At 45.2% G+C, this 15,492-nt stretch overlaps 1 protein-coding gene across 1 annotated transcript in view; it reads left to right on the forward strand.

The window, feature by feature from the left end:
* The first annotated feature begins 9,004 nt into the window (after positions 1 to 9,004).
* fat2 (FAT atypical cadherin 2) overlaps positions 9,005 to 15,492 on the forward strand; it is a 74,537-nt gene continuing 68,049 nt past the window's right edge. Inside the window, exons 1-2 of the mRNA XM_061079924.1 lie at positions 9,005 to 12,242; positions 13,200 to 13,511. Coding sequence (XP_060935907.1) covers positions 9,005 to 12,242; positions 13,200 to 13,511 — 3,550 coding nt within the window. The remainder of the gene's footprint in view (positions 12,243 to 13,199; positions 13,512 to 15,492) is intronic.

Here is a 15,492-nt window from a genome sequence, read left to right on the forward strand (position 1 = left end):
CCAAAGCAACCCCCCCCCCACTACTCATCCCACACAGTGGTGTTTTAACGACGTGTTGAGTAAGTGACGGGTTGAGTTGCTAACAGGGAATGTGACTGAGGCATTTCTGACCCTCCCTGTGATTAGAGCGCTCCGAGGCCCGACTGACCCTCTGGGTGTGTGTGTGCGTGTGTGTGTATCAGTGTGTGTGTGTGTGTGTGTTGAATTTAACTTGAAAGAGCACCCCCGACCCTCTACACTCAACCCCCCCCCCACCCTTCACACGACACGACCCGACCCTGCAACCTGCTCAGAGGCTCGGGCTGCGCATGGTTTAATGTGTTTAACATTCTGCTGTTTTGAAAGTTTTTATTTTTTTATTTTTTAAACACATATTTATTGGTTTACATTTACATCAATTTACATAGATACATGAACCTTCCCCAACCTGAACATATGTCAGGACATAATACAAATATCACAAAAATGGCTTAGTTATGATTAAAAGATCAATTCAAGGACCGAAAATTACAATGAAAATACTTATCTAGTTTAAACTAAATTAAAACAAAATTAAATATATATATATGTAAAATAAAATACAGTCACTTCACATTTCACATTTCCAATGCCTCTTCAATGTCACCATTCTTAACACAGTCCAGAAACATCTCCCAAATACAGTAAAATTTGAGAAGCTTTCTTCCTAATTAGAAAGTTATTTAATCTTTTACAGCCCAGAATATGAAAGGGTTAAACAAACACTGCCGAAGCCAGAAGCAGCTTTTTATTGTCACTTTGAATCTCATCCCCACAACATTTCCATGACTTCATCCAGAGGTTTTATGACACCACCACAACAATTACTTTCCCAGCAGCTCTCACAGTAAACTTTACTGCTCCTCTTGCATTAGAGCTTTAACAAATTCTGTCTGTCTCGTAAAATCTAAATTGAAGTTGAGGAAGAACCGTAGCCCGGGTGTGTGATGTGGTGGTTTCAGACGGAGCTAATTTAATGAGACAAGAGGGTTCGGCTGACACCAGTCAGTCAACTTTATTCTATAATGGTGACCCCTGACATTTAAAGTTTTTCACCCTGGGGGGGCCTTTACGCCTCAGGTCGTTAAAGACACACACGAAGGAGAAGTGTTACTGTACCAATCTGCTGCTAAATATAATTTATTATAACAGTTCACACAGTGGCAGTAATTACATGATACACATTTAAATTCACTAGATCTGAACTAACTTACACACATCAGTCCAGTTGTTGCTCCATTAAGCAAAAACAGATTCCCAGTCTGGTTCTTTTATACTTAGAGATCCAATATATAACCAGGGACAAACGGAGAGAGGGGGTGAAAACATAACCTCCTCGGTGGAGGTAATTACATGTGTCATATGGATTTTTATGGATATCATTCATCCCGTTCAACCCTGCACTTTACTTCACGACTTTATCACCACAGATTTGAATAGAGCACAATACAAAACTTTGCTGACGAGCCGGATTGAGTTTATAAATTGATTCGGTCAAACCTCAAACCTGAGTCGTTAGTAGAGACGCTTCTCAGGGGTTCTGAGCGATCGGAGGCCACGCCCCTCCCTGACCCTTGAACCCTTCCAGACTCGGGGTTAGCATCCTAACCTCACCCTGACATAATCCTGGTGGTCCGATCTGAAATGACACTCCTGCTGTGAACGTTTCACCAGATGACATTTAGAGGGAATTTACAGCAGGGATTCCACAGAGGAAGGTTGAAAAACAAGATTTAATTCTCTGGATTAAATTGTATCACGTTGAAGTTTGAAGCGTTTTTTAAAGGGCTGCAGGTTTTTCAGAACATATTAAAAACAGACTTTACTTCCCCAACAGCTGTGAAATGAATGTTGTATAAACTCTAGAAATAAAGCCCTGTTATAAATAATGTAGTGCAGCTCAGAGCCCAGGTGAGAGAGGAATGAGATTCTCTGGCGCCGCTCGGGTCAGAGCAGGAGGAGAAAATAAAGTGAGAGCAGAGCGCTCGGAGGCAGGGACTGTAAATGAGAGCGAGTCCGATTGAGGAGCAGAGAATGATGGGTCTCGTCTGATTTAAATTGGTACCTGGAAGCGGCTTCACATATGAGGGATAGGGGAATTTCGCTTCTTGTTTTAAATATGTTATTTACGGCCTCTCACACACTCCCAGCTCAGAATGTTAATTCTCTGCTGGTCAGTGAAAGCTGCTGCCGGCTGCTGGCTTCAGTGGGAGGAGCTAAAGGATGATTGACAGCTCGCAGCCTCTTGTAGATATTAAGACTTTAACAGTGTTTCATAGAGGAGGCCACTCGTCCTGCCTCACTTCAAGGGAAACCCAAAGAAAGAAGTAATTATTGTGATATTTGATCAAGGCAACACTTGTTTTTTAAATCCATGTTTGTGAGCGCTTGTCCTCGGGCAAGAGAACCCACCTGACAGGTGAGGACCATCAAGATGAAACCACCGTGTTTATCACTCAGGTGTGCAGGTGGCGTTTAGCCGCCATGAGGGAGCGAGCAGCCGGGATCGACCCGCCGGGATCCTTATGAGCAGAAATGAAAGTCTGTCATTCAACCATCAGTCATCTGAGAATGTGTTCCTAAAAGTTTGTGGCCTTTTCGGTGAATTCATCGAGAAAAAATGCAGAGATCTTGATTAAATCATATTATGATATATTTGGGACTGCTATTTATGACTCTATTTAATTGTGTGGACTGTGGAGGTTTATGATCTTTGCTGAGTGCCACTCGAGTTGATTTTCTATTCTTGGCATCACAAATTGAGTCGTTTTTTAATCCTGCAAACTGAAAGGCAGCCATGACTTTCAGGCTGAAACTTGCCTTGATTCTGAAGCATCGTGATGAGTGAGACCGAAGAAATGAAAGTGTCATTTACTTGTCAACTTATCACTGGTTCAGTAATTTTTGTAAAACCAGTAGAAGGTGTGTGTGTGTGTGTGTGTGTGTGTGTGTGTGGTCTGATATTAGAGGAGATGGATAAAGGAATTGTTCCTCTCTCCTCTTATTAAAGTAATGTCTGCTGCAGGAAAGCCGTTGTTTTCCAAATTCCTGTACAGACACAAATTATTTCTTTCTCTCTGACTACGATTGGCCAGACGTTTTGCAAAGTGCTGCAGCGTTGATGCAACGTGTCTGGGTGATGGGGATTACGAGATGTCCGCATTATACTTCACCCTCTTCTTGCATAGTGAATAATTGCAGCTGCTGACAGCGCACGGGGCGAAACCAAAACCGTGAGGTTGCAAATCAGAAAAACCAGAGAGTTGCCAAAGCTTTGAGACGAGCTGTGAGAAACTGCCGAGCTGGTGGAAGCGCTGTGTCATCTTGTGTCTGCAAATTAAATTGTTCGTGTTACACAAAGTTAATATCTTTAGTTAGAAGATAGAAACAAGTGAGACTTTAATTTTCTTCCAAATCTTGAAGTAAAAATCGATTTATCAGTAAATCAGGTGTCCTCCGTCTTTTTTTATTATCGTCTGATACGAATCAGTGAAAGAAAATTATCAGTGAACGTTTTCCTGACTTGACTCTTTACAGTTTTCCATCCGTCACAAATCCTCCTCCTAAAATACTTAAATGTTAAATATATTTCATTGCAGCGCCTTTTGTTTTATGGCTGTGAATCCCACACAGGGATGAAACAACACCAGGATATAAAGACGTCACATTGTGCTGGTGACAACACAATAACACAATATGTTCAACGCACAGCAGGCGAGTTAAATAACTGCTGACGATCTACAGGATCCTTGCAGTTACTCACTGGAGGGATTAACGGGGATTAGAGTGAAACATGAACACCTGCACCACACATCAGACAGATTCACACTGTACATCAGCAGGGTTTTCACCTGATAGAAACTGGTATTAGTTATTGATTCCTCATTATGATGACAGCTGATTGATTAGAAATATAAGGGCACATTGATGTCAAAACATTGAAGGAAACGTTATCCTTTTGTATTTGTTAGTTTACTTCCTTGACACCTGAGAACTTCCAGCAGGTTTAACGACCCACACATTACACCAGGTGTCCTCAGAAGAAACCTTTCACCTGAACCAGAGGCGTCTCTGTTGCTGCTCGTTGTTACACTTAATTATCAGATTTGACATTTCTGGGTAATTTCATAGGTTAAATGTTAATTGAGGAGTGAAACATCACTTTGTTGTCAACGATTCTGGGTGTTTCCTTCAGGAATGAGCAGGTAATAGACTGACAGTGGATGAAGCCTCCACATCCATCAGGTTTTAATGCTGCAGCTCCGACTAATGACGGTGTCAGATTGTACCGAGGAACACGTGGTTGATGTTTCTATTTATGGTTCAGGGAGGAGAGGGAGCTCTGCGATTATCTGAATGAGAAATCGTGACACTTTCACTAAATAGATTGAACAATTCTGGAATATTAAGTTGACTGATATTTATGTGTGTGTTTAATTGAAGGGACTGTTCGGCCTTAGCTGGAGGTCGGAGCTCGACTGAGTGATGTTCTAGTTATTTGATGCTATAGAAATGTTGTGATTGACATCTGAGACCAACTCCTGATTGATGCTCCAGCTCAGCTCTGGTAATCGTTGAATGATGGAAACACCCGTATGCAGGATGTTTTGGCTTCATTGTTGTACAGTCGGAGGAAGTGGAGAAGTGTCATCAATCATCATTTAAACTTAAGCTATGCAAACATTACCTGAGACTTTATACCTATGCTATACCATAATAAGATACAGTTTGGTGGCCCTGGAGGTGTGGAGAGGTGAACAAGACACAACTCATGTCACTGCAAACACTCTAATTGACTCATAATTAAATCTGCTCATTTAAAGAAATGTTCTTCAGGCTTTCTGGATTTTAACGAACCCTTTGAAACTCCCACGTTCATGCCAACACCTTGATGTGATTACCCAGATATCGGATTTCACCTGAATCCCAGCAGCGCTCCCGTCTCTCCTTTCTTCTGGAGGATGTGGGTGTAATCGCTTCACAACAACCAGGAAAGAGGATCAGGGGATGAATGCAGCTGGAGACCGCGCAGGAATAATGTTGAATAGTTTACAGCGACAAAAAGTAAATCGAGAAATCCTTTAATTCCCCTCACAAGAACCACTTTCTACCATTCGTCCCCCCCACCGCACTTTACCAGTGGGGAACCTTTGTGCAAACTCATGGAGATAATTGCCGGGATGCCACCGGGCCTGGCAGGACCTGCTCTGAGTTGTTTGCTCTTTAAGATCAAACCGGCATTCCCGCCCTCCCATTATAAAACGCCCCAGGCTGTCAGATTGGCAGCTGTATGGATCCATGATTCAACTTGTCTGTGGTGCAATAGACATCGCAGGAAATGGAGCAAAACCTTTACACATGCTGTGTGTGGTTAAAAGCACTAATGTCTGCTAATGTCAGAAGAAGCTCCCTGAGAGAGCTCGTTCTCTGTGGCATCTCGCTCGTCCTCAGCCGACAGCAGAGAGCAGGCAGACATTAAATCAGAAAACCTTCTGTGAGTTGTGTTTTAAAACTGTGTGAGTCTGAGGAAGTCTCAGCTCCGTCCAGAGTGACGACCCGAGTGGCTTCACACTGAGGAGCTGATGAAGGGTGAAGAAGAATCTGCTGGTGTGTGTGTGTGTGTGTCTGTGTGAGAGCTGTGAGGCTGGCTGCGGAAATATGACCCAGGAAACTGGAGCGGAACATGTGGCTGCAGGTTTCTACCTGTGGAGTGTGTGTGTGTGTGTGTGTGTGTGTGTGTGTGTGTGTGTGTGTGTTGGGATGCGGGTGTGAGCGCTGACCTGAGTCGCAGCAGCAGTGGCCTGAGGTTTCTGCCCTGCAGCTCTGGATAGTTTCGGTGAAAACATTACAGTTTCCTCTCAGTCTCACTTTCAGGTTCAGTCGAGTTTAACGTCTCCAGAGAAAGTAACGAGTCTGTTCGTAGTAAAAATACACAGCAGGATGTACAAAATACTACGTTTTAGTACTTCTGGTTTCCACACTACACGGGAGTCTTAGAGACGCTGGTGATCGGGACTTGTGCACAAAGAGGATTTTAGTTTGAAAATGACATCCTAAAGGAAAATGAATGGATGTAGCCTCAGTCTCTCACACTTTAGATCCAACACCAACCTGCACTTCCTCTACATCTACGTGTTCTTTGCAGTTTATGATTATGAACAACAGAGAAAACTGCGGCTGATTTGTGGGACTCATTTTGCGTCTGACTCGTTCATTAGGTTCAAATTGAATTCATTATTTCTCTGTGTTTTCTATCAGACAGTAATTTATCCTCATGTCCCACTTGCATCACCTTCCTCTGCTCACTCACTAAAGGCCTTAGATTTATTACAATGATATATGATTCACCTGAAGTGTTTCCCCCTTTGAGTTATGATGGGGTCAAATATCGTTCAATATTTTTTGCTAATTGCAAAAAGGAAGTTTGGGTTGACTGCAACTTCTGAGAACAGACAAATTGTTTTATATTATTATTATCATCCACCCATAATGTTATATCATACATCTGTAATCATGTGTAGTGGATTTTGTTGTTGAAACTTCACAGCTTTGGTAACCAGGAAGTGAAGAGGTGACATTTGATATTTGATAAGTTTTTCTTTTTCTGTACTTCAGTGGCAACATGTGTAACTTTGTCCAAGTCAACAAGGGTTTTGTTAAAAGGACTTAAGGTAACTGTAATGGAGCCTCATGGATGAAGTTTCATGTTTGTTGTTCTGGTGATCGAAAGAAGCCTTTTACTTTTCAATGTTGCACCTCTTGATGACACAGCGGATTATTCTGTTTTGTTTGATGTGCAAAGAAAAACATGAATTTGCTTGAACTGACCCTCAGAGGAAAACCTGATTGCGTTGATAATTCTTGGCTGAAACAGATTTGTTGTGTCCACAGAGATAAACATATTAACGTTTTATCCGAGACAAAATCCCCCTTTAAACCTGTAATTACCTCACTGAGGATTACTTTGTATTCCTCATTATGCCAATCCTGTAAAAACAAATATCGTCTCCCATCTGTGTGAAATTTCTGGAATGTCCTGGGTTTTTTAAAAATTGGACCTAACCCCTAGACTAAATTATTCTGAAGCCTATTTTAATCTTACACCGCAGACGTAGAAGAGAAAGATGACACTGCAGAAAGATGTGGGAAAATATGTGCTGCCAGAAATCTGTTTCCAAACCCAAACAGTGAGCTTGTCGGTGGTAATCTGATTATCTGTCACCGGGAGGGTGAAGATAAAAACCCCCACATACCGGTCACCCTCCACTGAAACCTCCAGCGCCAGTCGACCTGCAGACACAGACCTGGGGAGACCTGTTTCCATGAGCCCACATAAACTCAGACTAAATCTTTGTGGCCCAGTATGAAGACGTCTTTGTCCTCCTCTCTGTGTGCTCTCCTTTATGCAGACACCAGTTCTCTTATTGGACAAGCAGTGGGTTGAAATGGTTTAGATTCTCCTTCATAAAACCGTCTGCAGAGGAGTCGAAAAAACCCTGTGACAGCTCCTTTCATCTCTGATCTGAGGGAACAGCGTTTCTGCCCTGGAGATGGTTCTGTGTGGACGGCTTGTAGCTGAGGATGAGCTGTCAGAGAGGCAGTGGAGGGCAGAGAGTGTTCTGCCCTCCGGCTCGCTCTGCTGTCACTCAGGGTTCTGTGCAAGTAGAGCTGGTACAGGGGGTCCGTGCTTCATCTGGGCTCAGATCACGGGTTTCCATGTGATTTGTATATGTTTGCATTTGTTATTTTAATTTAAGAGCGTTAAATACCCAAGGAGATGATGCACCTTCAATCAAATCTGAGGCTGAGTGATGCTCGTGAAGGAACGTGCACGTGGCAGCTAATTGTTCTTGTCTCTCGGGGCGACCGTGGCTCAGGAGGACGAGAGGGTTTTCAATGAACCAGAAAGTCGATGGTTCAATCCCCGACGCCTCCGGCCTGCATTCCAGAGCTGTTATTAATGATTGATTAGGTGATCAACAGGGCCGGGTCTAGGCAGGGGCAAGAGGGGGCCTGGCCCCCTCAAATAAATGTTGTGCCCCCTCAAACTAAATCCCAATTTATAATAATAATAATATAATAAAGCACAATGCCCCCTCAAGATTTGTGGCTGCCCCCTCATACATGCCTGTCTAGACCCGGCCCTGGTGATCAAATAGATGAACTGATGTCAGATCATCCAGGTTTAGTTCAGTTAAGTCAATCAGCTCAGTGTAAAGAAAGCTGCCGTTTCACAAGGTATAAAAAAATACAGTATCCAAGACATGTTTTATGCAAATGTTTTAATTAATCTGTTCTGTGGCGGCTGCAACTTTAACCACTGATCTAAATTCATCTCAGTCTTAATCTATTTTTAAGAACTCCCGCTGTGGTTATGGTCTCTCCTGTAAAAGGGAGATTACAATTCCAGCTGTGAGGGATTCTGATTCCTGGACGATTATGAAAACAGCAATTTGAAGGCTCCTGCCTCCAGGGCCGTGAAGCGCACACACATCCATCTGAGCTCAGAGCCACATGCACACGTTTACACTTGGATCATCCTCATGATACACAGTCATCAAACTACAAATCCCCCCTCAATGTTCCAGGCTGACAAAAGGCTTACAAGTAATAATTTTCATGAGCACTTGTTGCTGGTATTTCGCCACAAAATAATAATTATGGGGAAGGGTTTGAGCTGCCGCCTGCCTGAAGGAGCTCTGAGGCCGACTTCACGATCCTGAGACAATGTGTTGCTTTATGTCGTCTTATTCTCGGGTCAAGGCGTGTTGGGACAAGAGTCAGATACCTTGCCACAGACTCTCCTGTTGTGTCATTGTGTGTTTTGTGTGTGTTATTTGTGCAGAAAACCAGAAAGACTATTCATTGCCAGGTAACTCAGGAATGAAAGTTCCCCTTATTCCTGATTGGTAGATTGTTGCGTAATCTTTATATCTCTCTTTTCTTCCCTCTCCACAGGTCTGAGGTCCTTGTGGGTGGATTGAAGATGGCAGCTTCAGGAACAACCCTCCTCACGCTAGCAGCAGTGCTCCTGCACATGGGCAGATGTCAGGGGACTGTGGGAAAGGGAAAGTACAAGTCGCCGATGATGTTCACGCACCATCTCTACGACGTCACCATCAACGAGAACTCGGCACCGCGGACCTACGTGGAGACGCCGGTGAAGATGGGCATCGAGGTGACGGATCTGTTCTGGGATATTTCCTTTGTTGTCATCTCAGGGGACGACGATGGCCTTTTCAAAGCGGAGGCCGTCAGAGTTGGCGACTTCTGCTTCCTCAGGATCAAAACTCGCACTAGCAACTCAGCACAACTCAATCGGGAGGTCCGAGACACTTACACTCTCACAGTTGAGGCAATTGAAGGGACTTTCGACTTAGAGGCGAAGACAAAGGTGTTTGTCCAGGTGCTTGACACCAATGACTTAAAGCCTCTTTTCTATCCTGCCTCTTACAACGTGGTCATCAATGAGGACACGCCACTCCAGTCAAGTGTGGTGAGGGTTAGCGCCACAGACGCCGACGTTGGGAGCAATGCAGAGTTTTATTACTCTTTCACCAGCAGATCTCATCCCTTCGCCGTCGACCCGTTCACCGGCACAGTCAGCGTCGTCAAGAAGCTCAACCACACCCGCTCGGAGCGATACGACCTCACAGTGTTAGCTGAGGACAGGACCAAGAAAATATCTGGCGTTCAAAAGTTTGGTAATGTCGCCAAAGTCACGGTGAACGTGGATAAGATGTCGATCGGGCACCTTGTTATCACAAGTCCCCAAAAGCCCTCGGTGTCTGCAGACGGCAAAATCAGTTTCAAAGTCCACGTGGAGGGAGGAATCAAGTCAGTGATATCCCTTAATATTGTTGGAGGAGATCCACACAAGTGTTTTGAGATTATCCCCTTAGGTGTTCAGGGCAGTGACTTCCAGGTGATCTCCACAAAGAGGATTAACTTGTCTCAAACTCCTTCTGGGCTGAATCTTTCTCTCCAAGCTAAAGACCGGAGCTTCCCGACTCTACGCTCTCCAATTACACAAATCCACATTCCGGCCTATCATTACAGCCCATTGGCATTTTTGGAAGACACCTACATTGCCACACTGAGCGAGTTTTCACCTCCCAAAAGTTACGTTCTGAAGGTCTCTGTCAACGTGGCGTCTTATAACGTTAGCTTTAGCATCAAGAATAATCCAGACAGCTCCAAATTCAGGATAAATCCCAAAACGGGGATTATCGTAACGACGGAGAAATTTGACCACGAGAGTAAGGATCGCTATGAGTTCGATGTAGTGGCCAGTCACGGTGAAGTGGAGACTCACATAGTGGTTGAGATAACAGATGAAAACGACAACAGCCCAGAGTTCAGCCGCAGCTCGTACACGGCCACGCTGGACGAGAACAGCCCGGTTGGCAGCAGCGTCTTGAAAGTAGCAGCCACGGACAGAGATAGAGGCAAGAATGGCTTTGTGACTTACTCCATTGCCAACTCCGGCGCCTTACCTTTTACGATAGACCCCTTCACCGGTGTCATCTCGACCTCCGCACACTTGGACTACGAGCGCATGAAACGGCGCTACCACCTGAGGGTGTGGGCCTCGGACAGCGGCGGACCCTTCGGCCAGGTCAGCGAATGTCCCGTGACGATAACTCTGAACAACGTCAACGATAACGTCCCCCTGTTTGAGAGGGTGGGCTGCAACGCCACCGTGCCCCAAGACGTCGCTGTGGGACACGTGATATGCCGGCTGTCAGCCATCGACCTGGATGAGCTGCAGCAGCTGACGTACGTCATCGAGTCCGGAAATGAGCCCAAAGTGTTTGGAATGGACTCTGTGTCGGGAGCCATCACCCTCAGGCAACAGATTCAACTGGGATCAGGTTCGTTCACTTTGAGGGTCGTGGCCACGGATGGGAAACATCGCTCCGAAGCCACAGTCGTCAGGATAACGGTCACGAACCGAGGAGACGAGCCAACGCTCCACTGCCAGGAGACGGACATCTTGAGACAGCTCACCGACAAACTGATCGAGTCCATCGAACCCATCTTAACCGATCAGGAGGAGGAGTCCTTCTCCGACGTTCACATCACCAACCGACACTCTCCCAAGTTCGACCTCAGCATTCCCAGCTCCATCGAGCTCATCGAGGACCACCCGCTGAACTCCAGCATCGTTCAGTTCCAGGCCACGGACAGCGACTCCGGGTTCAACAGCAAACTGGTTTATTCCATTTCCAGCGGGAACGAGGACGGCTGCTTCTCCATCGACACTTTCTCCGGCGACCTCGTGTTGGTTTGCCCACTCGACAGAGAGACTAAAGAGTTCTACATTTTGAACATCACCGTTTACGACCTGGGAACGCCACAAACATCCGCGTGGAAGTTTATCGCAGTGAATGTCCTGGACGTCAACGACAACCCTCCCGTGTTCGATCAGCACCGATGTGTCGTACGTGTTCCTGAAAACATCGACGTTGACTCTGTTATCTTTACGGCACGCGCCGTCGATCCGGACGCCGAGACGAACGGTAACGTCCTGTATTCCCTGCTGACGTCCACCGACATGTTCACGATTGACGACCTGACGGGTGAGGTCGCTGTGCGGCAGCATCTGGATCGAGAAACCTCGCCGAGGCACCACCTGATGATCGAAGCCAGAGACCAGGCCACACTCGGCGCTCAGCTGTTCTCCACGCTCGACCTCGTGGTTTTACTGCAAGACATCAACGATAACCCCCCCAAATTCGTACCCAAGGTTTACAAAATAAAAGTCCCCGAGGATGTTCCTGTGGGAACCCACCTGGTCTGGGTGGAGAGCGTGGACTTGGATCTGGGCATCGGCGGCCTCGTCACCTACAACCTCAAGAACACGGAGAGCGGGATCTTCCACCTCGACTCCTCCACCGGCGCCCTGACCCTCGAGAGGGAGCTGGACTTTGAGAGGAGGCCGTCTTACAACCTCACGGTCCGGGCGGTGGACCACGGCCTCCCGCGCTCCCTCTCCTCCTCCTGCTTCGTGGAAATCCAGGTTCTGGACGTCAACGAGAACGTCCACAGGCCGGTGTTCTCAGAGTTCGTGTACGACTCGGGCGTGATAGAGGACGCCGCCGTGGGGACGTCCGTGGTCACACTCACGGCCTCGGACAAGGATCTGGGCAGAGATGGAGTCGTTAGGTATCAAATCCACGAAGGATCTGGGGTCGGAGTTTTCACCATCGATGAGGAAACAGGTGATAAACACTGGTTTAGCTTAATGGTTATAGTGGTTGTATTGTTAGAAATGGAATGAAAATGCTTTCTTAAAGTCTTGTGATAATATATTCAACACAAATCCACATATGTAGGCCACTATATTGCAATATTAAAGGATGTAAATACTTCATACTACTAATATACTAATATTGTTTACTGCAAATATATACTAAGAGACAAATACAGATTTAAAAGTAGAAGCAGAGTCATTGCTTCCTACTGTGTCAAATATATAGAATATATTTTCTCAAGTCTTTTCAGTATTTATAGATAAGATTTTACACATTTGAAATAGTAAAGACATTGAAAGTATGTGGCAGGCAGTTTGGATATAGTGGCAAATGGTTGTGTTTTGGGAAATGCTGAGTTTCCCTCAGATAAGACAGGTTGTACAACATGGTATTTCTCATGTACATATCCTTCACAGAGGCACATTCCACTATAACGCTGCTGCACTTAAAGCTCCGATAACATCAGGGCAAATCGAGGTCTCTGTCATATTAGAGCAATGCAGAAATACATCTCTCTTTCAGTGTAGCTGGTTTTTCAGCTCTCCCTCAGGGTCTCCAGATTTAAGCTTATAACTGCAGCACTTGTTTCTAGAGTCCGGATGAACCATAACTACTCTGTGGTATTCGGCCTCTTGTCGGAGCTTGAGCACCTTGTGGCAACAGAAGCATGTCGCCCATGATGCTCTGCAGAGAATTCAGAAAATGTCTCAACCCACCTTTGGGAAGCAAAACATGCTTTTTAAAATGCAAACAACATCCGTAAGCTTGATGAAAACCACAGGGATTCATATTTCCTCCTGGGTGGTTACGCATATCTATTATGAAATTGATTCGACTGATAATTGCTTCATTCGTTTTAAATGTAAATTCAGATGTGTGGTTTTATCCAAACAATGAATCCTGTCTCTCCACCTAACATCTCAGGTGTGATTCGTACGACTGAGACCTTGGACCGGGAGAAGATTCCTCACTACTGGCTCTCCGTCTATGTGACCGACCTGGGCACCGAGCCTCTGGTCTCCTGGACTCACGTCTTCCTGGAGGTCCTGGACGTTAACGATAACGCTCCGGAGCTTTCCCTGCCCGTGTACTTTGCATCCGTCCAGGAGAACGTGGACAAGGTCCAATCTGTCGTGGTGGTGTCAGCCACAGACGTGGACTCTTCGTCTGAGGGGAAACTTTCCTTCCAGATGCCGGAACCTCACCGGAAGTATTTCGACGTCGACTCCAAAACAGGTAATTTCATCAACCATGAAATATGAGCATTTTATTCCAGTTTCATTCAGCCGTGCAGAGTTAAATTTAATCATCTATATGCAGCTTCACCCTCCGGTCCTCTGGGTGCAGACATTTGAATGTGCAGCTCACTGAAACATGTCATTGAAGATTTACTGAGCCAACCTACGTGCACGGACTTACGTAATAACTCGACGCCATTTTCCTGTTTCATGAGCAGTTTGCTCTGAACTTTATGTGACACCTCTCCCTCTGATGGATTTATGTATGAACTCAAACTCGATAAGTGAATATAAAACATCTGGATCACCTTTTGTCTCTCCGATTTTATTTCGGCATATTTACGTGTTGCGATGTCAGCAGGGTTGATTTACAGTTTGATTCGGGGATATGGCTGCAGCTGGGGAGTGAAGGGGTGTGGATGCAGTAGATCTGTCCTAATGCACCGGAGCAAGTCGGGGCAGAACAGGCGATGCAGAACCCGGGTGTGTCACAGAGACAGCAGACGTGTATTTAAAAGACGTTTCTCTGGAAATCACTCAGAAGCTCATTCATCTGTTTTCTGAATGGACATTAGCGAGAGAAGCAGCAGGAGGAAGAAGAAAGATTCCTGAAGCTTTCTGCACGTTCATCTTTGACAGTTGCAAAACTGAGGAACCACTCACAGTACTTTGATGTCGGAGCGAACGAGCTCGACGAGCCGGGACACGTCCTGTCGTCCTGTCGTAATCTGCAGGTAGCTCCGGAGCTGGTCCACACCCAAAGGCCAGTGTGCTGAGGGATTACAGGGAAGGAGGCCGAGCTGTGTTAACAGGGAGTTGTGTGTTGAAACAGGCGGAGAGCTACACATTCACACAAGTGGTTTTTGTGTATGTGCAAACAGCAGCTGAACATACAAACGGAAGAAATCTGTGTCTGCGTTTGCTTTTTACTTTCTCAGGAGTCAAATTCATGGAGAGAGAAAAGATGAACTTTACTCCTTATACTGAAGATTGATTTCCAAAAATGTATCTTACAAGGGTCTGCTTAAGAAAAACTAAACATTGATTTTAAGCAACACAATAGACGGGAGAAGACGGTAATAACCACAAATCAACATCATTGAACTTCTTTATTAAGAGATTACAAATAACAAAGTAATTAGCAGAGAAGTCCAATGAAACATCAAGAGGATCTGATGACAAAACCTCTGTCCCGAAAATCATTAGACACCAGAGATACACAAACTGATATCAGCTTTCATTGCTCACGTTAATCCACGTGAATGAGGGCGATTGTTTTACTCTGAAAGATTTGAGCCGTCACTGAAACAGGATCCTTCGAACATGATCCACCTCGTCTAATTTTCACAAATGTACCCGTGATTACTAACGTGGAGGATGACGAGTGTAGAAACGTCTCGTGCCTCGACAGGAGGAGAATGACTCAGAGGTTTCTGCCTTAGCTTTGATTTTTCATGACGCATGTGATTACGCTGCAGGGTCGTCAGTCTGATTCAACCTGAGAGAACGAGTTGAAAATGTTTCAGTAGGGAAGGATGTGAGCTGAAGAAGGAAAAGAATCCTGTGAACACTTTTCTGTCCGACTCTGACAACAGGTTTGAGCAGAAAACAAGGGAGGGACAAATTACAAAATGAACTTATTGTGTGTTTCACAAAAAAAACAATGATTGTGACAAGGCCGGGCACGTCAGGAATTCCTCAGTTACTCACAAAACCTGCAGTTTATCTCCTGATGAAACAAACAGTTGGTTTCTTTATGTTCTTTACATTCACATCCAAGTTCTGTATTTAGGGCTAAGATCCACAGAAAAGTCAGAGTCGTCATAAAGATTTGATAACATAATATTCTAATGAGATTTGTTGACAATACTGAAAGCACAGGGTCCAGTCTCAAACCAGGAGTTTCAGGATGTTTTGTCGAGATCTGTTTGTTTTCTGAAACATCAGAAAAGCTTGAAAACGCCACGTTTTGCATGTGA

The sequence above is a fragment of the Limanda limanda genome, chromosome 10 (assembly GCF_963576545.1).
Source record: "Limanda limanda chromosome 10, fLimLim1.1, whole genome shotgun sequence".
In the NCBI taxonomy this organism is placed as follows: Eukaryota; Metazoa; Chordata; class Actinopteri; order Pleuronectiformes; family Pleuronectidae; genus Limanda; species Limanda limanda.